General features: G+C 38.7%; 1 protein-coding gene across 1 annotated transcript; it reads left to right on the forward strand.

Annotated features, from left to right (window-relative positions):
* Nucleotides 1-15,784: 15,784 nt before the first annotated feature.
* LOC308503432 (heat shock 70 kDa protein-like) lies at nt 15,785-16,219 on the forward strand (the record flags this gene model as incomplete). Its single annotated transcript, XM_081062722.1, has 1 exon — nt 15,785-16,219. One exon carries the CDS (start codon nt 15,785-15,787, stop codon nt 16,217-16,219), a length of 435 nt encoding a protein of 144 aa, XP_080918848.1.
* Nucleotides 16,220-26,205: the final 9,986 nt, after the last annotated feature.

The raw sequence follows: 26,205 nt of genomic DNA on the forward strand, positions 1-26,205 counted from the left end.
TAAGAACATTTTGTAGAACTGCAGGATTTGACAAACTGAAGGATTCATGGTCAAAGACATAAGGAAATCTATCACCTCATTTATTTTTCTTGGAGACATCCTCTCCTTCTCCAGGAATTCTCCATTCTTCTGTTCCAATGTGGATTGATTGTCACTAGGCCTGCTCTATGCTATTGTGATATTTCTCTATGATGTGGTCATTATCCAGGGAATTCTCTTCGCTTTTCTTCCATGATGGATTCCCCTGATTTTTTGATACCGTTTTTTTCTATTTTCTTTATTATTCACTGGGTCTGGAAGTAGTTCCAGATTGAAAGAACCCACTAAGTGTCTAACAAATTTAATGAAGAAAAAAAAAAGAAAAGACCTATGCCAAAGCACATTATAATGAATTTTTGGAATATCAAGAAATAAATAAAAGATTCCAGAAAGAACTAAATGTCATATTCAAAAAGTAAAAACCAGTCAGAATAACTTCAGACTTCTCATTAACGACACGAACATAGAAAACAATGGAACAATCGTTCTTAAAAATCTGAAAAAAAATTATTTCCTACTTAGAATTCTATACTAAACCCAATGATCAATCAAACGAGGGTAGAGGAACAATATTTTCAGGCATACAGTATCTTGTAAAATTGCCTCTCAAGAAATTTTTATCAGGGAATTTCTGAATAACGTGCTCCATAACTACATTGGGAGGGCTGGAAAAGGAAAGAGGGGAGCACCCCACAGGTGGAAAAGATAGAAGTGCTCTATAACTCACAGAGTATTCAGAGCAAATGGTTTTTTGAAGGCGCTTCTGAAAAATAAAAGGAGAGAAAGCAGAATTGGACAAGGAAAGCCTTATACAATGCAGATCCAAGACCTGTAAAAGGAAAGAGGAAGCCAAATCCAGCAGGGAAGGCCTCAGACAGTTTTGTAGATCTGACAAAACTCTCTGCAAGCCCAGAGGGGACATCTAGAGCAAAGGTGACTCATTAAATGAATGCTCCATTAGGCAGAAATGGCTAGGTCTTAGTATCACTCACTACCTTGCCCAGCCATGGGATGGGGTCACCTCAGGAGGAGTGTGGCCTTAGCTTAAAAGAGGAGGGAAACCTGAACAAATTAACATGAGAAGGCTGCCAGCTCACTGTACTCTAGCAGCTGGGTAATGGGTTCTTTCTTGAAGAGAAAGCTGAGCAGTGCATCTGTGTCTGCCACATAAGATTAGTTTGAAACATGTAGGTAAAACTAGAAAGAAGAAATAATTTTAAAATCTTTAAAGTGAGAGTCAGAAATAAGGATAATGGAGAAGAAAATTGTAACACACTGCTAATTTTCCTTTCTAACCTAAGCACATATTTATTTTAATAACGAATTTAAATTGAAAAAGTCATTCTTTTTCACTTAGTTCACAATTATTCTATTCCTAGTAGAAATGATGACACTATCATGCTAATAAGGATATTGTAACAATGTCAGAGATGTTTCTCAAGTGCTCTATCTCAGCAGCATATTCAGTTGTCCCAATGGCCAGGACTAATCACTTTAAAGATGAAATATCAAGAATTGCTTTATGTTGAGGATCAGATAACAGGATTTTTAGGAATAGAACTATGGTGAAAGCAACTTGATTACCCGAGGTTTGATTTTTTTTCTTTTAGGCAATGATTTACTTATTCAAGAAAGAAATTAAAGGCATATTATTGAAAAATATTTCACAACTATATCAACATGTGGCAATGAAACATTAAAAAGTACTTCCTAGAACTAAATGCAGCCAAAAGTGGAATTGGAGGTACATTCACTGCCATCTCCCAAATTAAAATATCCAAGCGTGTTACTCTTATAAAATTAATATCTGACGGGATATTGAATTAGAAATCTCTTTATAATTTCTATGAGCCAATTCTGTCATTGGTTCAGCTGCTCATTGTTACCACCATGAGCCCAGACTCTACTTTTATGCTCTATCTTCCTTGATGTGTTAGTTTTCATCCTTTTGTGGATGCCTCATGGTTGCAAGATGGCTGATTCACTTCCAGGCATCACACCCCTATTTTAAAAGGGCAAAGGGCCTTTTCCTGAGGATGCGTTATGATTTCATACAGCAAGAGAAGGCCTCCCCAGAAAAAAAAAACATCTCATTAGCCAAAACTAGATTGTATGCTTACCATTACACCACTCACGTACGATGGGGAAGGTATTACCATGATTGGTTTAGACCAATCATAATTTACCCCCTGGAGCTGGGTAGACATCTATCTACGTGAGAGAGGGATCTCTACCCCAAACCTCAATAGATCAGTGTTCCATTTGCAGGCAGAAGGGGGAAGGGTGGCTGTTGAGTATATAAAAGACAAGATACCTTGTTCGATTCAAATATCCAGAACTGTCTAACCAGCAAGCATTTTCTGTCATTCCCAACAACCTATATTTGGAAGTTAGAACTTCTAATTTAGTATGACTAGATGGTAAGAAAAATCACCTACTTATAGAATCTGACCTATAGCTAAAACAATCTGTTACTGATCTGGATATAGTCACTTTGACAAAAAAACTGCGTATGATTTTATCACTTTGAATATGAAATATTTTTATTACTATTTAAAGCTGTGTTTCCTTGCTGTAATCTATAATTAATTTTTAAATTTTTTATTGCATTTGCCTAAAATTGGTAATTTGTATTAATAAGTGTGGTGTTTCCTTTTGAGGTGATAAAAATGTTCTCGAATTAGACAGTGGTGATGGTTATACAATTTTGTACATATACTGAAAACCACGGAATCACACACTGTAGAAGGGTGAATTTTTATGCTATATGAATTATATCTCAAAAAAAACTGGTGGCAGGCATGTGTACTGAATACAGAGGTTCTCAGGTGTCAAAAATTTAATGAAAAGCTCCCTAGGCAATCCAGAGACAGGCACTAGATCTCTGAAGAGATGGAGTTGGCAGTGAGGTAATACGCCTTGATTTCTTCTAAGCAGTTTCCTGGACTGTGAAGAGACAGACGCTGATTCAGGTGGGCTGTTAAAGCTGTTTTATTGGTTGGTGCAAAAGTAACTGCAGTTTAACAGGTTAACAATAATTGCGAAAACCACAATTACTTTTGCACCAACCTAATACATAGTACTAAACAATGTGATTCATTAATCCAACTAATGAAATTATTAATTTGCTGTCTTAAAATTCTCTCTTCACAGAACACAACACTGTTCTGATCCTAGAAATTCCAAGACATGCTGTGCATTATGCCATTCTCAAGGACCCCAACATCCGGTGTATACTTGAGGGAAGTATAAGGGGTTGTGGCAACACAGACGACAGAGGAATAACTGGCTAGGAGGTGAGGGAAGGCTTCACATAGCCTTGAAGGCTGCAGAGGAACCTGCCATGGAGGAAAAGGGGAAAGAATGTCTCAGCTGAGGACACAGCCAGGTCAGAATACACAGAAGTAGGAGACAGAATGTATTAGAACAGTGAGATGTGCGTGTGGAATATAGTTTGCATGGATGGGAGTAGCTGGAGATAAGGCCATAGCCAGAGGAGAGGAGACTTGAATGTCATACCAAAAATTGTTGGCATTATTATATAAACAGTGGGGAAGGAACTATGAAGGATTTTTTTTTAATTAAAATCTATTGGGGTCACAACGGTTAGTAAAATTATATAGGTTTGAAGTGTACAGTTCTATAATACACCATCTATATATCACAATGTGTATGCACCACCCAGAGTCAGTTCTCCCTATGAAGGATTTTAAGCACAGAGAATGATCAGTTCTTTATTTGAGAAATATTAGTCTGTGATATTATAGAATGGAATATATTTAGTAACAAAAAGGTAAAAAACGGATACAATAACATGGAGGAGTCTCAAAAACCTTACGTTGGGACAAATAAGCCAGACATAAAGGAGTGCATACGGTATGATTCCATTTATATGAAATCCTAGAACAGTAAAACTAATTTATGATGCTGGATGTCAGAATAGTGATTGCCTCTGGCAGAAGGGATTGACTAAAAGGGGGCACATGCTGGTGATGTGGGCATATGTATTCATCAAAACACAAGAAACTATAGACTTAAGATCTATAGGTCATTATACATGAAACACAAAAAGAAAGAAATTTCACTCTGGCATTAGTACAAAGGATGGATTGGCAGAGAGTAATGTGGAAGATGAACCTGCCTTTTCAACTGCTTTCCCTTCTGCTACAATTCAGTAGGGCCTGCTCAATCACCTACCTGGCCACTCTGCTGCAGACCCAAGCAGATGAGTCCAGGATGGAGCCCAAGGACAGGATTTCCAATAGCAAATTGTGCCCCCTCCTTTTTCTGAAAATGGGAAAAATTACACAAGACCATCCATGTGGAATCTCTTTCTTCAGACTTCATTCAAATACCTGGTATCTTACTCCTCTTAGAAATACGAGACTTAAGTTGACTCAATGTGGAGCGATTCCATGAGAACACAGCGTCAGGCTGCTCTGAGCCCACAGAGATTTATACCAAAATGTGGCAAGTACAGACAGCAGAAAGGCCCAGGGCCTCAGAGAGGCAGGGTAACTTGAGCAGCCCTCAGCCCAATATCCGGTATGGCAGGCAGAAATGCTTAAAGACCTAGATCCTATTATATGAGGATGAATTCATTCAATTAAACAGCTTAAGTAGCTCCGATCAGCCGCTGAAACACTTTTCTGAGGAGTGCTAAAACAACGGTCCTGAGGGACAGCTGAAGTTTGCTTTCTCTTTTGTGAGGCCAGCTGGAGTTGCCTAGCACATGGCCAAGTTGTGAGGTAAGGAAGGGGGGAGCAACATCGCATAATTGCATTAAACCTGCCTGTTCTTTCCGGAAAGCGCTTCCTGACCACATCAAGGAGGAAATGAGTTAAGCGGGAGCTTTCAAGTCTTAAAACACCAAACCTATCTTTCAATCCCACTGCCTCAACCCCTCAAAATCACTTTTATGAAAAGAGCCTTTGAATTTAGATTCCCCTACCTAGGGCTGGTTTTGCTGTATTATACTTGGTCTTTCCTTATTACTTATTAAAGTGACTTTTGTTGGGCATAGCATTTGGGGCAGCAGAAAATAGATTATATTTCTATAAGGTAGAACCAGGGTATCACTAATTCCATTGTACTTGCTGAGGATCCCATTCTACTTTCAAAATCCACATTAAATGGTATTGTCTCTCAAAAAGCACTCCCGGATTTTTGAGAATAAAAGGTAGCATTTCTTATTACCACCAACTCAGGCTGTTATACCTCCCTCCTTCATGCTTTCCTGATACTTTATTTTTTCTATCACACTTCTTTTTTCATCCATTTATTCACTCAACAAGCATTTGATGTAGTATTGGGCACTTTCACCCATTATTCATTTAATCCTCACAATAACCCTTTCAGGTAGTTAAAATTATCGCCATTTTACTGAAGACACCTAAAGTCACAGAGCTTCGGTAGCTTGCCAAAGGTCAAACAGCTGGTACTGACAGTGCTTAGCTTCAAATCTAAATCCTATGCCTAGTCTGCCTTAACCTTTTTACTGCACTAATTGATTTCAGGTTTGTTCTCCAAAATGTGTCAAAAATCTACAGAGGATAATGACAGTATTTAAACTTTTTAAGTAAATACAGTTAGGGTGCTACATTTTATTAAAATAAATGATTACTTTAAAGTATAAAAATTTCCTGTTAATTTCTTTTTGAAAAACACAAAAATATAGAAAAATACACATCTGCTTTCCTAAACCTCCCTTCTGGAACTGAGCTCGTAGGATAACGTTGAAAGATACAGTCAGCAGCTTGGAAATAGCCATTGGACTATAGATGAACGACGCAGCGAAAATGTTAAATCAGCTAATACTAGTCTATCATCATCACTTAATAAATATTTATCAGGGCCTACTGTGTGCCAAGCACCAAAGACAGATACACACATAACTAAGTCCTGGTCCTGGAAAGACAGACATAGTCCCAGTGCTCTGAGTTCAAAGGTCATGTTATTTATTTATTCATTGAGCAGACATTTGCTGCGCACCTGTTATCGCCTAGATACACCATGCTCTAAGCATGGGGAAATGGCACGGATGTGATTCCTGCCCTCAGGACAGTGTTTGAATAGACAAATTGTCACTGGAGCACACAGTGGGGAGTAATCTGTTGTGTATGGGATGTCTGGAGGCTTCATAAAGGAGATGACATTGAGTTGGGCCGTAAAGGATACGGTGAGTTTTGATGCATTAAAAAAAAAAAAAAAAAAAAAAAGGCAGGGGAGGGGAGGAGGGCATCCTAGAGAGCCCTCTTGCACGGACATATGGAGGTTTAAGGCTCTAGGGTAGTGTCAGGGTAATTTAAGCAGTAGTGTAGGGCTGGAATGCAGGGTGTGAGGCAAGGAGTAGAGGGAGATGATTGGAAAGGGTGCCTCAGATGCTATTCAAAGGAGCTTAGGCTTGGTCTTATGAAAATGGAGAGAAACATCAGAGGTTTCTGAGCAGAGGAGCTTATTTATCTTTGTGTTCCATGGCATGTGGCACACTGCCTTGTTCTTGGTAGCAGGTTTTAGCATTTGTCACTTTCCTGGCACCATAAAAGACTCTGGCCCCCAACCTGATGCCATGCTCTGTTTACACAAGCAAAATCATGCCCATGCTCTTGCATATAGCAATTTTCTTGCCAGCCCCTCTGCCAAGATATCCCAGGTCTGAGAGCAATCTTTCTCTTTTATCCAAAGCCAAATTGCTGCCTCCATATTGTTGTCACCGCGACAGACTCTGCTAATTTCTCCTTTGAGAATAGAACTTGGTCTAGTGAAAGAAACTCAAGACTGGGAGGCCTAAAAAAACCAGGGCCCTGATCTCCACTGTACAAGTACCTAGAGTGTAACCTTGGCCTGTGGTGTGTCCCATCTATAAAATGGATAGGTGATCTCTACATTCCCTTTCAGACTTAAGAATCTCTGGTTTTAAATGCAGGGTCAACATGCCTTCAGTCAGGCCAGACAATGGCTATATCTGCAAAATTCTGCTTTAAAATATGGCAGAATAATTTTCTATGGTTGTCATCTGTTTTATTCTCCCCGTACTTTGCCTCACACCTCCACATACTACCTCCTTTTTTGCCCATTCTAGGAAGGTTGCCAGGGATGTTTGCACCTATACCTCAAGAGAATTTTGTGTTGCTAAGCTAGAAACAGAAGTTGCTAAAGAAAACCTTTTCTGCCAAAGAGGATCTTCTTTGAAATCCCAAGTGCACTGAGGATATCAAGCCACTTGTCCCAAAAAGGGCCCAGAGAAAAGGGAGCATTTTTCAATAGAGAGAGGCAGGAGTGGCAAGACTGAAAACTTTTTTCATAAGATGACCATGAAATTGATCTTTTGTAGGAAGACATTTTTGAGAATAAAAGGTAACATTACTTGTTAATAATTACCCTGGAAGCACAGGCATAAACCAGGATGGTCCCAGGCAAACTGTGTGGGGTAGTCATTAAATCCAAGAAGAAATGGCATCATTTCTTCTCGATGAATGCCGCAGAGAAAATGTTACACCCCACCATCCTACAGACATCACTAATCAATCCTCACATTCTTTCTAGTGAGCCCACATGAGCCTATAACCCTTCCCAACATAGTGCTCCTGATGCTGCTTACTAATCCATTAGTATTGGCCCTTGAGTTTAAATCTTTTTATTACAATTAACCTTGTAAAACAAACATGGCATAGTGGATACTGTGGTTTTCTGCCCAGATCTCCTCTGGGAGCTGGTGAACCCACTGCCCAGCTGCTGAATCTGCTGTCTACTGATGGCTGACAGCTGGACCCCTCAGCAAGCATTGACCACAGCTGCCTTGCCCAAGGTTATATCCTCTCCCAAGGACTAATGATTGGCTGTGTGGTGCAGGGATACAAAGGCTAGACCCACCTTGCTTCAGTTTGAGTCAAATTTGAAAGGCCATCCCAGCTCCAAAGCTTTCTATAGATCAGTGGAGGCTGATGGCCGGTCAGCTTCTGCCCAATCTTGACTTCCTCACTTTCCTACAAATGTATCTCCCAAGAGTCCTTTAAAATCAACCTCTGTACACAACTCTCCACCTCAAGGTGTGTTTCCAGGGAACCCTATCTAAGGAACCGAATTACCTCTGTGATCTTAGTAAGAAATAAACCCCTTGGCCATATAGATGTCCAATAGACATATGAAAAGATGCTCAAATAATCACTAATCATTAGGGACGTGCAAATTAAAACCACAATGAGATATCACCTCACACCTGTCAGAGTGGCTGTCATCAATAAACCAACAAACAAGTGTTGGCGAGGATGTGGAGAAAATGATGTAGAAAGAACCTCATGCACTGTTGGTGGGATTGTAAATTGGTGCAGCCACTATGGAAAACAGGATGGAGTTTCCTCAAAAAATTAAAAATCGAACTACCAGATCACCTAGCAATTAAACTTCTGGATACTTATCCAAAGGAATCCAAAACACTAATTCTGAAGGATATATGCACCCCTGTGTGCACTGCAGCACTATTTATAATACCTAAGAGATATGGAAGCGACCTAAATGCTCGTAAATAGACAAATGGATAAAGACAATGTGGTACATATATACAATGGAATATTACTCAATATAAAGAATGAAATCTTGTCCTTTGCAACAACATGGATGGACCTAGGGGATAGTATGCTAAGTGAAATAAGTCAGAGAAAGACAAATACCATATTATTTTACTTATATGTGGAATCTAGAAAACAAAATAAATGAACAAACAAACAAACAAAAAAAACCCCACAGATACAAAGAACAAACTGATGGTTGCCTGATGGATGAAAAAGATGAAGGGATTAAGAAATACAAATTGCCAATTATAAAAATAATCATTGGACATAACGTACAGCATAGGAAATATAGTTAATAATATTTTAATAACTAAGTATGGTGTCAGATAGGTACTAGACTTATCAGGGTGATCACTTTGTAAGTTATATAAATGTCTAATTACTATGTTGTACACCTAAAACTAACATTATATGTTAACCGTTACTGAAAAGTAAAAAGATAATTTAGAAAAAGAAGTAAACCCCGAGGTTAACTTTCTAATTTGTATCTTAACAAATGGGTCAATTAGCATATTTTCTTGTCCCCACAGTTTATTGATCTTAATTTAAAAGCTTCCCTGGAAGGGCCGGCCCGGTGGCTCAGGCGGCTAAGAGCTCCATGCTCCTAACTCCGAAGGCTGCTGGTTCAATTCCCACATGGGCCAGTGGGGTTCTCAACCACAAGGTTGCCAGTTCAATTCCTCGAGTCCCACAAGGGATGGTGGGCTGCGCCCCCTGCAACTAGCAACGGCCACTGGACCTGGAGCTGAGCTGCGCCCTCCACAATTAAGACTGAAAGGACAACAACTTGACTTGGAAAAAAGTCCTGGAAGTACACACTGTTCCCCAATAAAGTCCTGTTCCCTTTCCCCAATAAAATCTAAAAAAAACAAAACAAACAAACAAACAAAAAATAAATAAAAGCTTCCCTGGAAAATGCACGTCCCTTCACTTTTTGCAATGAGAAAAAGGCAAGTCCTCTCCTTTTCTGGTCTCTGGTGGAGGAAACACAATTGCTGTGTGGTTCCACAGCCGTAAAGTGGAGCAAACACTTTTAGAGAGACAGGAGACCTGGGTTTTAGTTCTGGCTTTGTCAACAACACATTATGATGTAGGCAAATCATTTCCTTTCTCTAGCTGGGTCCAAATTTACTTGTCTATAAAACATAGGACTTATCAGGAAAATTACCAAAACTTGAAATAAGGCAGAAAAGTAGGTCCCACATTCTTTCAATGTTATACAGAACAAAGACCACTCAGAGATTGTCTAGAGGAATGTATTTAATTTACGATTTGCTTTTGATTAAAGGTCCCAAATTTAGTAAGATGCTTATTGCTTGGTAGAGTTTGTCCAATAGATATGAAAATAATTTCTGTCCATGAAACAAATAACCACAAAAATGTATAGCCTAATTTTTATTGGAATCCAGTAAATTTATCCCATCAATTCATAATATATACTTGGCTTCTTAAATGTTCTTTGAACCAGTCATAATATCTTGTTGGTTCATCACTAATCCATGAATTAAATAGAATCTCTTACCTGTGGTTCATTTTTATGTTTGCCCGAAATTCATGATTTTAGCTTTTTTAAAACATTATACTTCAACAGGCTTGCTCTGTTCCTTGATACTGGAAAAAAACAAATCCACACACCCATCTTGAGAACTGAGGGATCCCATAGTTTTAATGTAACACAAAGGCATCTAGGACCCCTTTCTATAGAAATCCTCTGGACCATGTTACCCTCTGAAGACTAGTCGGCAATCCCAGAGTTACCAGAGCCACCATCGCTTGATCACTGCATGGCTGGGGTGGAGGCTGGGCAAAGAGCAGCACAGCCAGGGCTTAGTGAGAGGGACTTTCCCAAGGTCTGAAAAGTACAAAAATGACATATCCTCAGAGCTGGGACTCAAAGCATGCATGTCTTGCACTGAAGGCAGGTCCACTGCTACACTCTCCATACATGAATGCCATGTCATTTGCCTGCATCTCCAATGAATATCACATAGGCCTAGTACATAGTAAGCACTCAATACCCCATGCAATTACATTTTTTTTCCTACTGACTAGAGCTTGGATGTTTCCAAAGGACCGAATCTATCAATTGGCTTCACTTCAGGGCACTAGAAATGATAGACACTGGAAGCCAGACAGGCCTGTGTTCCATCTTATCATTGCCATTTCGTGTCCAATTAGCAGTGTAACCTTGAACAAAAAATGAAGTCATGTGAGTGTCAGTTTCCTCCCCTGTCACACGTGAATAATCCTCATATTATTGATTATTAAATTCCTCGTTGTGAGGATTAAAATAGAAAAGGGAATGTGAAAGAACTTAGCACTACACCTAGCCCAAAGCTGCCCACACCCACAATGGTCTTTGGTCTTCCCTTCCCCTCTCAGAAGACCCTGGAAGGCTTTGAGGCCTGGGCTATGTTGCTGCTTCTACCAGCCCCCTTCCTAGTCACACGGTAATCAGGGGATGGGAAAATCAGTCTGTTCAAACAGGTGTCACTGTTCTAAACCTACAGTCTCATTTCCTGATCGTGTCTTAATCTGCTCGTCGGTGGTGAAAGTTGATTTCTTGCACATTCTTATATCAGTGGGAATTTCTGCCCTTGGCTGACAGGCATTATGGGCTGGCTTTGACATACAGCCCTACAGGGCCTGAACAGCCCCTATTCTTTCCCAGTCCTGAAAGGGAGCTTTGTGCCAAGGATTCATTAAACTGCACTGCACAGCCCCTTCATAAATGGGGCTCAATAATGAACAGTCGATTTAACTGGAAAAGCTGCTGGAGCTGTTAAATTAAAGGGAAATAAAGTGCACTTTGGACTCAGTCTGCCAGAAGAAACGGTGACCTAAAAGGGAAATCTTCATTTTTATTGAAGTTTTTTAAAAAGTTTAATATGTCCAGGAAGTTTCCTCGTGACAGGCACCGAGACTTAAAAGTTCAGAATGCAAGCGTGCAATAGGGTGCTTTTTATTCACCATTGTCGTCCCAAAGTGAGTCTCAGGCTGTTAGAGGGTACAAAGGAATGATCCAATTTTGAGAAAGAAATTTTGGGGGACTCTGCAATATGCCACCAAAGGTGTGTTTTTTTATTTTTATTTTTATGTTTTAAAAGTATTCTGTTCAAGACCAGGCTTTCTCTTTCATTCTTTGAACAGTTGAAGGACCAAGAGTCATTCTTTTCCGTTTTTCTGCTCTCTTTCAGAAACAGGACACCTCTCTGGGAGGAGATCCAGTTGTTTCCCCTCCTACTATAGCTCAGTTACATTTGATTTGGCTCGTGTGCTCTGACATGTGACTCAGTAGCCTCTTTTTTAGGTTTCAAATTTTTAGCAGTACGTATGACTATTCCAAAGAACTTTCTCTTCAACTTCTTCTGAGTTATATAACTTCTTAGCAGGGTGAGTTAGAACTTCTGGGAGGCTGGAAGGTTATAGTTTTCAATAACTCTTACGTGCAAGAAGCAAAAGCCACCGTGCTTTGGCAGATACAATAACCACAATATGGTCTCAGCTTCTCTCTGCTACACGGCTGCGAGCTAAGAATTCTTCTTAACATGTTCCCCTATCCTTCCTGTTTTCATGTTTTCCTGTTTTATATGGAATCTGCTCCTGGGTATGTTACAGGTGTCACTACCCTAGTCAAGGCCTTTTTCTGGTTTCTGTCTTAAACATCATTTTACCATCAAAGATGACAAAATCACTCATCTCAGGAAATTTAAAGAGAAATCTGAAAGGCAATGTGAAATAAACAAAGGCCCACTTCCACCCTCATTGTTTACGGTCACTGGAATCCAAGCACAGATTTTCAGTTGCAAAGCTGCATAAAAAAGGGTAACTTCCTTTGCAAAAAGTATTATGCTCTCTTTCTGAAATCTGATTTATTTTTTCATTTTGAATTCTAAGCCATCAATTCAATTTTTTTGGATTCTGCGTTAGGCAATTCAAAACCACCTTAAAAAATATCCTGAAGATAAAAACCATAAATCTGTGCATGTATTCATTTTAATAGTAACTATGGTGACCTACTAAATAGTATTGTTTTATTCTTTGTCCATCTACCACTAATGAGTCACGTTCAACCAAAATAAATCACAGGCTCTCCACACCATGAAATTCGGGGTTCTGAGGCCAGTGACAACTGCTGGGATGGACTTTGCCCAGTGTGGGCCCTGATGTTTATTAGGGTCTACACCTGCATCACAACAAACAAAGTTTCATTCACCTTCCATTACAGATTGTCAGGTTCCAAATTGGTTATGTCATTCTTTGTGGACTGTGTGGGCCTGATTACTTTTTGACATCTAGTAGTGGGGTAAATATTCATAAGAAAATACATATTAGACCAGTCCAACTTTTACACATGACATCAGCCAACAAATGCACTCTTCTGGTCATGAATTATCCCTACAGAAATAATTACAACCTATTCAAAAGATATTTAGTCTTAAAGATGGGAGACAAGAGGACTTTCTTGATCTGCATAGATTCGACCACAGCCAGACTACAAGTTAAGGAGAGTGTTAATATGTTACAGCTAATCTAAAGGAAAATGACCAGGAAAGTGATGGTGATCAAAATCAAAGTACAGGAGGAAGTATACTTCTATAGGATTCAGAACATTCCTTAATTCTTCTATTTGTTTTGATGAATAAAATTGTACGTGCATTTTTTCCTACCAGTGTGTAATCCTTCTGAGAAAAGGAAAGAAGTTCCTGTGGGGCAATTACAAAAGGTATAACATATGCATAATGGGAAATAGCAGAAGGATAAAAAAGGGAGAATGGAACAGAAGAAATATTTGAAACAATAAGGTCTGAGAGTTTCTCCCAAATTAATGTCAACACCAAACCACAGATCCAAGAAGATCAGAGAACACCAAACAGGATAAATGTCAAAAAGCAAAAACAAACAAAACACTACACTTAGGCTTATCATTTTCAAACTACAGAAAATGAAAGGTAAGTAAAAAATCCTGAAAGAACCCAGAAGGAAAAAACACCTTACCATGCTAACACTAATCAAAAGAAAGTGGAAGTACTATATTCATTTCACACAGAGCAGACTGTCAGGAAAGTTATCAGGAATAAAAGTGGACATTACATAATAATAAAGGGGTCAATTCTCTAAGAAGGCATGACAGTCCTTAATGTGTATGTACCTAACAACAGAGTGTTAAATTACGTGAGGCAAAAACGTAGTATTACAAGGAGAAATGAATGAATCCGCTGTTATACTTTGAGAGTTCAACATCCCTCTATCAGTAATTGACAGATAAAGCAGGCAGAAAATCAGGAAGGACATAGCTGAACTCAACAACACTATCAATCAATTGGATATAACAAACATCTATAGATTACTTCATCCAACAACAGAATGCACATTTTTCTCAAGATTACATGGAGCATTCTACCAATATAGACCATTCTATGGGCCATAAAAATGAAAAAAATTTTTCACAAATTGAAAAAAATTAAAATCATCTAATGTCTGCTCTCAGACCTAATGGACTTAAAGACCAATAACAGAAAGAGAGCAAGAAAATCCCCAAATACTTGGAGATTGAACAATTCATTTTTAAATAACATATGGGCCGAAAAAGAAATCTCAAGAGAAATTAAAGAATAGTTTGAAAATTAAATAGCTAGTTTGAAAATTAAATAGCTGAAAATTAAAACACGGTCTATCAAAATTTGCAGTATGCAGCAAAAGCAGAGCTTAGAATAAAATTTATAGCATTGAATGCATTTATTAGAAAACAAGAAAGATCTAAAATCAATCATCTAAGCTTCCATCTTAGAAAACTAGAAAAAGAAGAGGAAATTAAATCCAAAGTAAACAGAACAAAAGAAATAATAAACATTAGAGCAGAAATCAATGAAATTTAAAACAGAAAATCAATGGAGAAATACAATGAAACCTAAAGCAGTTTCTTTGGAAAGATCAATAAAATTGATGTTAGGTTAACTAAGAAAAAAAAAGAGGGAACATAAACTACTAATATTAGAAAAAAGAGACATTATTGCAGATCCCATGGATATTTAAAGGATAATGAAGAAATACTATGAATAACTCTATACCCACAAATTTGATTATCTAGATAAAATGGATCAATTCCTTAAAACATACAATCTGCTAAAACTCCTACAAGAAGAAATAGGCACTCTGAATAGGCCCAGACCTATTAAAAAAAATCGATTCAATAATTAATAAGCTTCCTAAACAAGAAACACCAGTCTGATATGAAGCATTGGCCCTGCATGATGGCGAATGATGCTGGCAGGCCCATGGTCCAAGTAGAACACAAGGGAGAGAGAAAGTTTCTGTCTAGAAAAGCTGTCATCTATGGTTTTGACAAAGATGAAGGAAATCACAGAAACCTACCTTGGCAAGGCTGTTACCAATCTGTTGTCACAGTATCACCTTCCTTTAATGACTGTCAGCATCACTGGAATCATTGCTGGTCTCAGTGAACTTAGAATCATCAAGGATCCAGTTGCTGTTGGTACATTGCTTATGCCTTAGATAAAAAGGTTAGTGCTGAAAGAAATGAGCTGATCTTTGACTTAGAAGGTGGCCCTTTTGATATGTTAATCCTCACTATTGAAAATGGAATCTGTAAGGTTCAATCTACAGCTGGAGACATCCACTTAGGTGGGGGAGACTTTGACGTATCAAATGGCCAACCATCTTATTGCAGAGTTCAAGTGCAAGCAGAAGAAGGGCCTCTGTGAGAACAAGAGATCACCTCTGCACTGCTTGTGAACGTGCTAAGTGTATTCTCTTTTTCAGCACCCAGGCCAGTATTGAGATTGATTCACTTTATGAAGAAACCAACTTCTCTACCTCCTTTACCGGTGCCCAATTTGAAGAATTGAATGCTTATGTATTCTGTGGCACACTGAACTCAGTACAAAGAGCCTATCAGGATGCCAAGCTAGACTAGTCCCAGATCCATGATATTGTCCTGGTGAGTAGTTCTATCGGTATCCTCAAGATCCAGAAACTTCTACAGGACTTCTTTAATGGAAAAGAGTTGAATTAAGAGTAGCAGTAACCCTGACGAGGCTGTTGCTTATGGTGCAGCTGCCCTGGCAGCCATCCTATCTGGAGACAAATCTGAAAACATTCAAGATTTGCTGCTCTTGGATATTATTCCTTTTTTTTCTTGGCATGGTGGAGTTATGACTGACCTCAAGTGCAACACTACCAATCCTACCAAACAGACACAGACCTTCACTACTTACTATGACAACCAGCCATGTGTGCTCATTCAGGTTTATGAAGATGAGCGCACCACAACGAAGGATAACACCCGGCTTGGCAACTTTGAACTCACAGGCACACCTCCTGCTCTATGTGGTGTTCCTCAGACTGAAGTCACTTTATATATTGATGCCAGTGGCATCCTTAGTGTCTTTGCTGTGGATAAGGGTACAGGAAAAGAGAACAAGATTACCATCACTAATGACAAGAACCATTTGAGCAAGGAAGACAGTGAGCGTATGGTCCAAGAAGTTGAGAAGTACAAAGCTGAAGATGAGAATCATTGGAATACCTTCTCTTCCAAGAATTCACTTGAATTCTTACTTTGCAATCAACATGAGAGTAATTGTTGAAGACGAGAAATTTCAAGCAAGATCAACGAGGACAAACAGAAGATTCTTGATACATGTAATGAAATTATCATCTGGCCTGATAAGAATCAGACTGCAGAGAAGGAAGAATTTGAACATCAGCAGAAAGAACTGGAGAAAGAAAGTCTGCAACCCTGTCATTACCAAGCTGTACCAGGAGGCAAGCCAGGAGGGATGCCTGGGGATGTCCCTGGTGGTGGTGCCCCTTCATCTGGCGGTTCCTCCTCTGGGCCTGCCATTGAAGAGGACCAACAACCTGAGCATAGATTTAGCATGTTCCACACAAAAACACTGAAGACCCAAATTTGTAGCAAATTCCATGGCAGTTGTAAGGTGGAGCTGCTGTAGTAAATAACTGCATGTTCCCGATACTTGAATATGGAATATGTGCATAGGGAAAGGAAATAACATTGTACTTTATAAGCACTGTATTGTAAATGGAAAACACCATGTCTTAAAAAAACTGTACTTAAAATTGGCACCAAAAAACAAACAAACAAACAAAAAAACCCCACAATAGAAACCACAAACTTTTTACTGCATTTCGATACAGTTGTCTTTTGTTTTAAGGATATAGGACAAAAATATGGAGGTGTGTTTCCCAGGACCCAGAATGGTGTTAATTATAAGAGTGGCTATTTGAGGGTACAAGTCTTATTGAGCACCGATTACCATGCAAAAGTTCTGTCTACATGTTCTTTAATAAATATATTTTTATATGTATTTATGATATTGTAAGGCCTCTAAATTGTGGGACCCAGGCAAGGACCCATCTTTCCCAGATGTTGTAGGTATTACTATTAAACCCATTTTACAGTGAGAAAACTAGGACTTTAGTATATAGGTCAGTATGAAATGTTAGAAACAGAAACACCTCTATAGAGTTCAAGCAGAAAAACAGTTTAATACACAAATTATGAATTTGCAAAATGATAGGAAGGCCTACACCATGGAGCTAGAAAGCTGCTTTCTCCATTACAACAAAAAAGGAGAAATTATAGGCAGATGAAGTTAGGCTTTGTTTTGGGGAGAGTGGGTATAGATATGAAGACTCAATGTACAGCAGAAGGAAAGGTTCCCATCTAAGGACTTCTTTTGGTTAATGAAATCAGGAGGCAGCTGAGAAGACTAGAAGAGTGAGGTAGGAGGTTTGAGAAGAGAAGAAAGGTATGGAAAGCCATTATGGAAAGTAGATATGGAGCATATTCAAGGAACCTAGTATGATTGCCAGACAGTGTTTCAGGGTCTGTGGATGTTGTTAGTCATTAATTTATAGGAAACCAATCTGTCTAGTTATGTGCTCTTTTATTTTCAGGACCTTTGCTAAGTTACATGTCTGGTTTTTAGTTTCATACTCATGGTCTAAACCAGTGAGGGTAAAAAGCCCTAATAATATTGCTTTGTTGAACTTGGTATCTGTTTCCACCCTAGATGTGCCACACATGGAGTCCCAGCTCAAATTCAAAGTCCATCAGAGAACATCTCATCCTTACAAAGTTCCTCTCCTTTCAGCACCTCTTGACATCCCTCCTCTAACCCAGACCACCTCACAGCCCTGAGCTCCTGAAAAAAAAATCTCTAACCAGGGTTACCACAGATTGTTAGAGACCTGGCCCCACAGCAGAGGCAAAGGTAAGTCTGGACTCACTCTGGAGTCAGTCCCAAAATTGGAGGGAGAAGCAGTTTGCAGAAAGACCAAGTCAGTGTTTTATGAAAGGTTCTATTGCACAGAGGAGGCATGGATGGAAAGAGCTGTGCTTCTTAACAGGAAAGCAGTAAGGAGAACAGAAGGAAGGAAAAGGGAGTAAAATTGCAAAGGTTAGGGTAAAATAATTATGCTGATGAAAATGTTTGCGGGCCTGTTTGCCAGGATCCTTAGGTGGGAAGCCTCTTCCTAGGTGTTTCCATTCCATTACTTAATTTGTGGCCCCTAGATCAGTGGTCTTCAAAGCAGAGTATAGGGTGTGAAAAGACTCTTCAAGAGGACTCAGATAGGAGTGAGCTAACAAGATGAATGTCCGTTCTCTCAAACCCCATATGTATTCTTTCTTAAAATTGGTTGGAGAGGCTTATTTCCCATCTGTCTCTCACAATTGTCTTTCTTTTATTTTAAAAAGCAAGGACTGGGGCCGGCCCGGTGGCTCAGGCGTTTGGAGCTCCGTGCTCCTAACGCCAAAGGCTGCGGTTTCGATTCCCACATGGGCCAGTGGGCTCTCAACCACAAGGTTGCTGGTTCAACTCCTCGAGTCCCACAAGGGATGGTGGGCTGTGCCCCCTGCAACTAGCAACGACAACTGGACCTGGAGCTGAGCTGCGCCCTCCACAACCTTCACAACTAAGACTGAAAGGAGAACAACTTGAAGCTGAACAGCACCCTCCACAACGATTGAAAAGGACAACAACTTGACTTGGGAAAAAAAAGTCCTGGAAGTACACACTGTTCCACAATAAAGTCCTGTTCCCCTTCCCCAATAAAATCTTTAAAAAAAAGAAAAGAAAAAAAAGCAAGGACTAACATTTCCCTCCTCTCCTATTGTTTTTTGCTTTTCCTTTCTTTCCCTTCCCTTCCCTTCCTGAATAATCCAGTCTTAAAGTGTTTAGGGAAGGCAAGGTTGACATCTGTGCTGGCCGTGCCTGGAGCAGGGTATCGAAGGGGAACTGAGGTGGTCCACAGCAAGGGGGCCAGAGCCCAAGCAGTGAAGGGATACCAACCCACGGAGGCAGCCTGACATGGGGGAGGAGAAAGTCCATGGTAGGAGGTTAGGGGGAGCTCACCGATGAGTGTCAGAGCCAGAGCACAGTCAGGAATGGGGTATGTCAGAGCCCAAACTAGGTAAGGAGACAGCCACGTGGAGGGAATGCCCAGCAGAGCGTGGGAGAGGGTTGAGGAGAGCATTCATGTAGGAGAAGAGGTCAAAACAGAAATGAGACATTGGTTTCGTACAGGTGGATTGATCCAAATAAATCTATCAAGCATCAAGCGCCAGGATTCTTAGTTTCAGAGAAGAAAGTTAGAAATACTGAAGGAGGGGGAGACTAAACTGGAATCACTAGCTGGTGATTTCAGTGTAGCCTGAGGAAGTAGCCATGGTGGACCAAGGAAATTCCCTGAAGAAATTTACCAAAAACATCAGACTGATCCAGCGAAGTATGACTGACAGCTGGCGAAGTCCTCTGAACGCCTGCTCTTAGAAAGTAAGGCCCCTGACTAGAGTGGGGCTGCTACTGGGAGTTGCCTCGGACAACCCCAAACGGCACGGATAAGGCCACGTCATCCGCCAGCTCCTCCTGAGACTTTGTAGAACTGTAAGTCTTCTTCCTGTTTTCCTTTTTCCAAAAACATTTCCTTTGGGTTCCATCCTAAACATATCATGTGTGGTGTGGAAAAAATACAAAGGAACTGTTGGAGAAATTGTGTTGGACATTTTAATTTTGCAGTGAGTGTCTATCAAGAGATTTTGGTCAAGATAGCTATTTGAAGAGCTGAGCAGTAATGGCCTGGAACTCTTTGCTAAGATTCTCCCCACCTTTCTCTATCAGCTCCCTCAGCAGCTTCATAGGTCTCTGCATTATTTCCACAGTGTGCCCTCCCTGCCATTGTAACAAGCCGGCTCTGTCCTGTGTGGGAGAAACCAGTTAAGTTTCTCTTGCCCTGGTAAGACAGTTGCCATAAAATTTTGTCCTTAACCTGTCAGTTCCTACACTTTCAAGAGACCTGGAAACAGGTACCCACAAAGTTGAAGGTACAGTGTACCAGTAGTGATACCAGTAGGACTTCATGTTTCATTCTTAAGCATGTCTTCTACCACTTTCTACCACTTTCCCCACCAGTTGGGTCCTTCTGATGGCTTTGCAAGATGAGCAGCAAATGTGAGGACCAACGTCTGACAGCCTTTGTTTGGTGACAGTGTCTACACACTCTGCTTGATCGACTACCTAGACTTAGTCATCGGCCAACTGCACTGATTACTGCTGCCCCTCATTGAAAAGAAGCCCATAGAGCAACAGGAAGAGTTCATGATGCAGACACTCAAGGAGCCCAATGGCCCTACTGGGAGGCTGCTGGAGAAGCAAGGAGGCCAGGCAGGGATTCCTGGTGGAGCTCAAAGCAGCAGCACCCAAACTCTGTCCTCACTTATATCGGATATTTTTGTCAATTTGCAGTTGATATGTGCAAACTAACTGCATAGTGATTATCTTAATATTGTCTGCACACTCTGCAAAGTAAAACTCATTATTTTGAAACATTAGGTAAGAAAAAATTCAACTGGATTTTAAATCCATTCAAATTTTCACAAGAAATTTCAACATTACATTTGTAAAGGAAAGAAAAGAAAGAACTGTTATGTCCTTTAAATGTAATTTAAGAATGAGAATTCTAATTAAAAGAATGAGAATAAGACAGATTTTTAAATTTGTGTCACCTATTTATGCAAATAAAATGTCTCACCAATGGTGACTATCAAGAAATTGAAGATATTATCATTGATAATTATAATTGAGCATTGATAATTATCTATAGTCATTGCTTTCTTTTTAATGTGATATGAATATTTTATTGAGTGAGAAACAAACTGATCTTGAACAGGAGACTGCAATCCCAAAAATGGTATGAAACTCTGAGGCATGACGTTATAGGAGGTCTTGTAAAGTGAGAATGAGGAAGTTGTTTAACCTTCACAATGATTGGTGGTTATTACAAGGGGCATTTCCAGACAGCAGAGGATTGGTTAAAAGTAATTATACCATTTTAGAAAGACAACTTAAGTTTCATTTATGATTATCAGAGGCATTTACAAGAAATAACCTAAATTAAGTTTCACTTACATTCATGAAATAAAGACTAGATGAAATTTTGCTCATGTGGCTTAACTGTTTATATCTGCTTAAATAATTTTATTTTTCTAATGAGACTTTTTATTTTAGGTTAATTGTAGACTTGAATGTAATTGTAAGAAAATCTGTAGTCATTTCAAGTATATAATTGGAAATGAAAAAGCTATATTTATCGAAGCAACTGTAAAACTTATAAAAATTTAAGATTTTTAGGTCTATACCCTCTAAATTTATATTTACTATATATCTTAATAATTTCTATTTCCAGCAATCCCTCTCCTGGGTATCTACCCAAAAAATCTGAAAACATTTATCCATAAAGACATATGTGCTCCAGTGTTTATTGTGGCTTTACTTACAGTGGCCAAGACATGGAAACAACCAAAGTATACTTTGGTAGATGACTGGATAAAGAAGTTGTGGTATATATACACAATGGAATACTGTTCTGCCATAAGAAAAGATGAAATATAAGGTGGGAGGGGGGTGGCAGATGAGGGTAAAGGGGATCAAATATATGGTGATGGAAGGAGAACTGACTCTGGATGTTGAACACACAATGTGATTTATAGATGATGTGACACAGAATTGTACACCTGAAATTTATGTAACTTTATTAACAATGTCACCCAAATAAACTTTAATAAAAAAAAAAAGATGAAATAGTACCATTTGTGACAACATGGATGGATCTTGAGAATATAATGCTAAGCGAAATAAGTCACACAGAAAAAATAAAGAACCATATGATTTCACTGATATGTGGTACATAAAACTGAAACCAACAAAAGAATAAGACAAACAAATGAAGAAACAAAAACTCATAGACACACACCAGAGGGTAAGGGGATAGGGGGTTGTAGATGAGAGTAAAGGGGTCAAATATATGGTGATGGAAAGAACTGACTCTGGGTGGTGAAGACACAATGTGACATATAGATGATGTATTACAGAATTGTACACCTGAAATGTATTCAACTTTACTAACAATTGTCACCACCAATAAACTTTAATTAAAAATAATTTCTATTTAATTTTGTTTATAATTATATAATACAGATGCCTTTTCGTCATCAACAAGACAAAAAGGCAACCTACCGAATGGGAGAAGATATTTGCAAATACTATATCCAATAAGGGATTAATATCCAAAATAAATAAAGGCTTCACACAATGCAATGTGAAAAAAATGAACAAACCAATAAAAAAAAAAATGGGCAGAGGACCAGCCCAACCATTTCTCTAAAGAAGATACACAAACAGCCAACAGACACATGAAAAGATGCTCAGCGTCACTAATCATCAGGGAAATGCAAATTAAAACCACAATGAGCTATCACCTCACACCTGTCAGAGTGGCTAATATCAGAAAGACAGCAAATAACAAGTGTTGGCAAGGAAAGGAGAAAAAGAAACTGTCATGCACTGTTGGTGGGATTATAAACTGGTGCATCCACAATAGTAAACAGTATAGAGATTACTCAAAATAGATTTCTAAAAATAGAAATACCCTACGATCCAACAATTCCACTTCTGAGTATCCAAAGAAAACAAAAACAATAATTCAAAAAGATTTATGCACCCTTATGTTCATTGCAGCACTATTTACAATAGCCAAGATATGGAAGCAATTGGGTGTTCATTGATAGATGAATGGATAAAGAAGATGTTCCATGATATATACAGAGGGTGCCAAAAAAAATGTATACACATTTTAAGAAAGGAAAAAACTATTGAAATTGTAATACTCAATATATACCATTAACAAAAGATGAATACATGTCATGTGTATACACTATTTTGGCACTTTCTGTATAATGGAATATTACTCAGCAAAAAAAGATAATGAAATCTTGCCCCTTGCAGCAACATGGATGGACCTAGAGAGTATTATGTTAAGTAAAATGAGTTTGAGAGAGAAAGACAAATACCATATGATTTCACTTATATGTGGACTCTAAAAACGAAACAAATGGACAAACAAAATGAAACAGAAACAAACTTACAGAGAACAAAATGATGGTTGCTAGAGGGGAGGAGGGGTCGGAGGATGGATGGAAAAGGGGAAGGGGATTAAGAAGTACAAACTTCCAATTATAAAATAAGTCACAGGGATGCAATGTACAACATAGAGAAACAGTCAATAATAATGTAATAACTGTATGGTGGCATGATTACTAAATATATTATGGTTATCCTTTGTAAGGTATGTAAGTGTTGAATCACTATGTTGTATACCTAAAACTAGTGTACTACTGTATTTCAACTTTAACTAAAAATCAATTTAAACAAAAAACATTTTTAAAAATTTTATAAAATAACCCAGATGTGAGGCTTGACATGGCTTCAAAATTAACATCTGCGAGAACTAACCTGCAGCACTACCACATGCCAATTCTCTTCTCTAATGTTACTACCTTTCACGTATCCCACCAAACTATGCAGAATAAAAGCTAGAGCATTTTAACTCTCATAATGTATTCCTATAAACCCAAGAGAAACCCGAGATCCTAGGCTCCTTTACTGTTTCTCAACATTTCCCTGATGCCTGCCTTTCAATAGCTGGATTTTCTCCTTGGCCACTGAATATTTTTTTTTTTTATTATACAGTATCATTCTTTCTTAATAGTTTAATGGGTGAGTCTCCTATTTAGCTGATTGAGTAAACCTTTCTAAGGATTTATCCTGTTAGGGCTTACTAAAGGACACTCACAATCTTTTTCTTAAAAGTTTATAAGGCCAGAGTCAGGGTTCTTAATCTGTGAAATGAGTCCTCCTTTATATTACTCAAAATAGCTTGTGCTGGTATCTCGTAGAGCTCTCATTTGTTCTGAACTTTCCCTTCTCAAAGACGTTAGGTCTCCTCCTCTTTTCCTCCCAAAGTTAATTTCAAGAAATTTAAGGCTGTTCAAGTCTTCAAACATTAGGCCTCTACTGTCAATGTAGTATTTGCATGGAGTCTGCACATTTAAATATGAGGCCTGGGAAGCACTGACTACATGAATCTACTATCATAGCATCTCACTCTCTCCTGAGAGGATTCAAATGGCTCTCTCCTCGTTTGACAGTGAGGCTGAGAAAAACCTTGTATCTCTGTGTGTGTGTGTGTGCGAGTGTGTGTGTGCATGTGTGTGTGTGATTTATTTTCCCAATGGCTGAGATGCCTGGCCCACCACCTGCTTTAATAAGAGGCATAAACATGTCCACAGTAGTACTCTAGTGGAGCTCTCCCCCCAAGGATTCTAATTATATCAGGCATAATCCTTCCATCTTCTCTAGGAAAATAATTTCGTATTTTTAGAAATTATATGAATGAAGTATTTTAGAGATGCCCTAAAAAATTGTTTGTCAATGCATCCATATTTATTACTCTCTCAAAGGAATTCTGAGTAACCAATATCTTCCACAACTTCTAGAAAGTGTACTGCTATGCTCTCTTCCTCCCTGAGTATTTTCCCAAGGATTCTGTGTCTGCCTAGGGTCTTTCAGGCCTTCTCTAATCTCTCTTCAGCCTCGGTCTTATTATAGTTCACCAGAATCTCCCTAAACAGCAGTGAAAGTCAGTAGTCATTCCCTTACACTAATTGCCCAAGGATGTCACAGCCATTGTCCAGATATCAGAATAATCTAATGGTAATTAATAATGCATATACACACTGTGAAATCATAAAATCCCAAAAAGAGGATATCAATGAGAAGGAAATTACCTTAGCTAGTAATAAATTAAAATGTCAGTGATTAAAATAACTTGGCAATCACATAGTGATTAATAAACACATCAATATAACAGAGTTGGGAGTCCAGAAATAAACCCCAAATCATATGAAAATGTGTATTTGATAAAGGTGACAATTCTTATGAAAAAGAAACATTTGGATTCTTCAATAAAGAATGATGGGCCAACTGATCTGAGGGGAGACAAAAATAAAAGATGAATCTCATAGGCAGAGTGTGAACAGCACAGATTCCAATCCAGAGTACCCATCATTATATCCAAGATATACTGTTTTTTAGCTGTGTAACTGGGGAAATTAACTTCTGTGAGCCTCCATTTTCCCATATATCAAAGAAGGATAATAATAGTTTATGCCTTATAGGTTTGTTGAGGAGATTACATTGATATGTGTGCTTACAACAGCATAGCATAAGGACTATATTATTATTGTTCCAGTTTTATTCCTCACTCACATATAAATTCCATATAAATCAAAGAGAAAATGTTTAAATAAACTTCAATTACAGTTGAAAATCTTGGAGAAATATTTGCAACCCATATGATAAACATGGACTAATTTTCTTAATAAACGAAGTGCTTTAAGGTATTGATAAGAAAATGAGCGATATCAAATAGAAAAAGCACAAAAGACAGTTTATTAGTTATGGGTCACTTCAGGACAAAGAAACAACTTTAGGTATTTGGACAGAAAAGGCAATTAGATAGCTAGCGTTTGAGCCATAAAATGAGATGCAGAAATCAAGAGCTTAAAAAAATCAACCAAAGGATTGGAGGAATGGCAGTCAAGTGGCCAGTACGAGGCTTCAAGTTCACATCACTACTAGGTTTCCAGGTCAGGAAACTATCGCTGCTACCCAAGAGGTCAGAAAACTGCAGGAAACCACTGCAGTTGTCACAGTTGGTCTATATTCATAAAGCTGGAGGGTAAACAATAGAGTGCGGAGTCTGGCACACCAAAACACCCTTGCCTGCTGGAGCCCACACATAAGCTGCCACCATCCCAGTAAAAATGGCTTTTGCCTTTCTTCTACCTTCCAAACCTAACACAAATGTATTTCATTAGGAGATTCTAAATTACATTCAGGATCCTAGCAACAATCAAGTCTTGGAAACAAAATATTTCTCTCTCTAACATCTACCATACAGAAAGAGGTTGAGGACGTAGAACAAGTAGCAACGGATACTAAATGCCAATAGACAAAATATAGTACATTCCACTCCTTTGTCTGCATATACTATTGACATATAAGTTTCTATATATTTAAAATTCCAATCAACTAAATAGCAAAAACATGGTCTCATAGAATGTAATTATCCCTCGTAATAAATGAAAATATACTACCCTCTGCCCCAAAGGTGTGGAAATCTAAAGCCCCATCTATTGGTGATGTTCTTT

Source organism: Rhinolophus hipposideros (genome assembly GCF_964194185.1).
Source record: "Rhinolophus hipposideros genome assembly, chromosome: 10".
Classification (NCBI taxonomy): Eukaryota; Metazoa; Chordata; class Mammalia; order Chiroptera; family Rhinolophidae; genus Rhinolophus; species Rhinolophus hipposideros.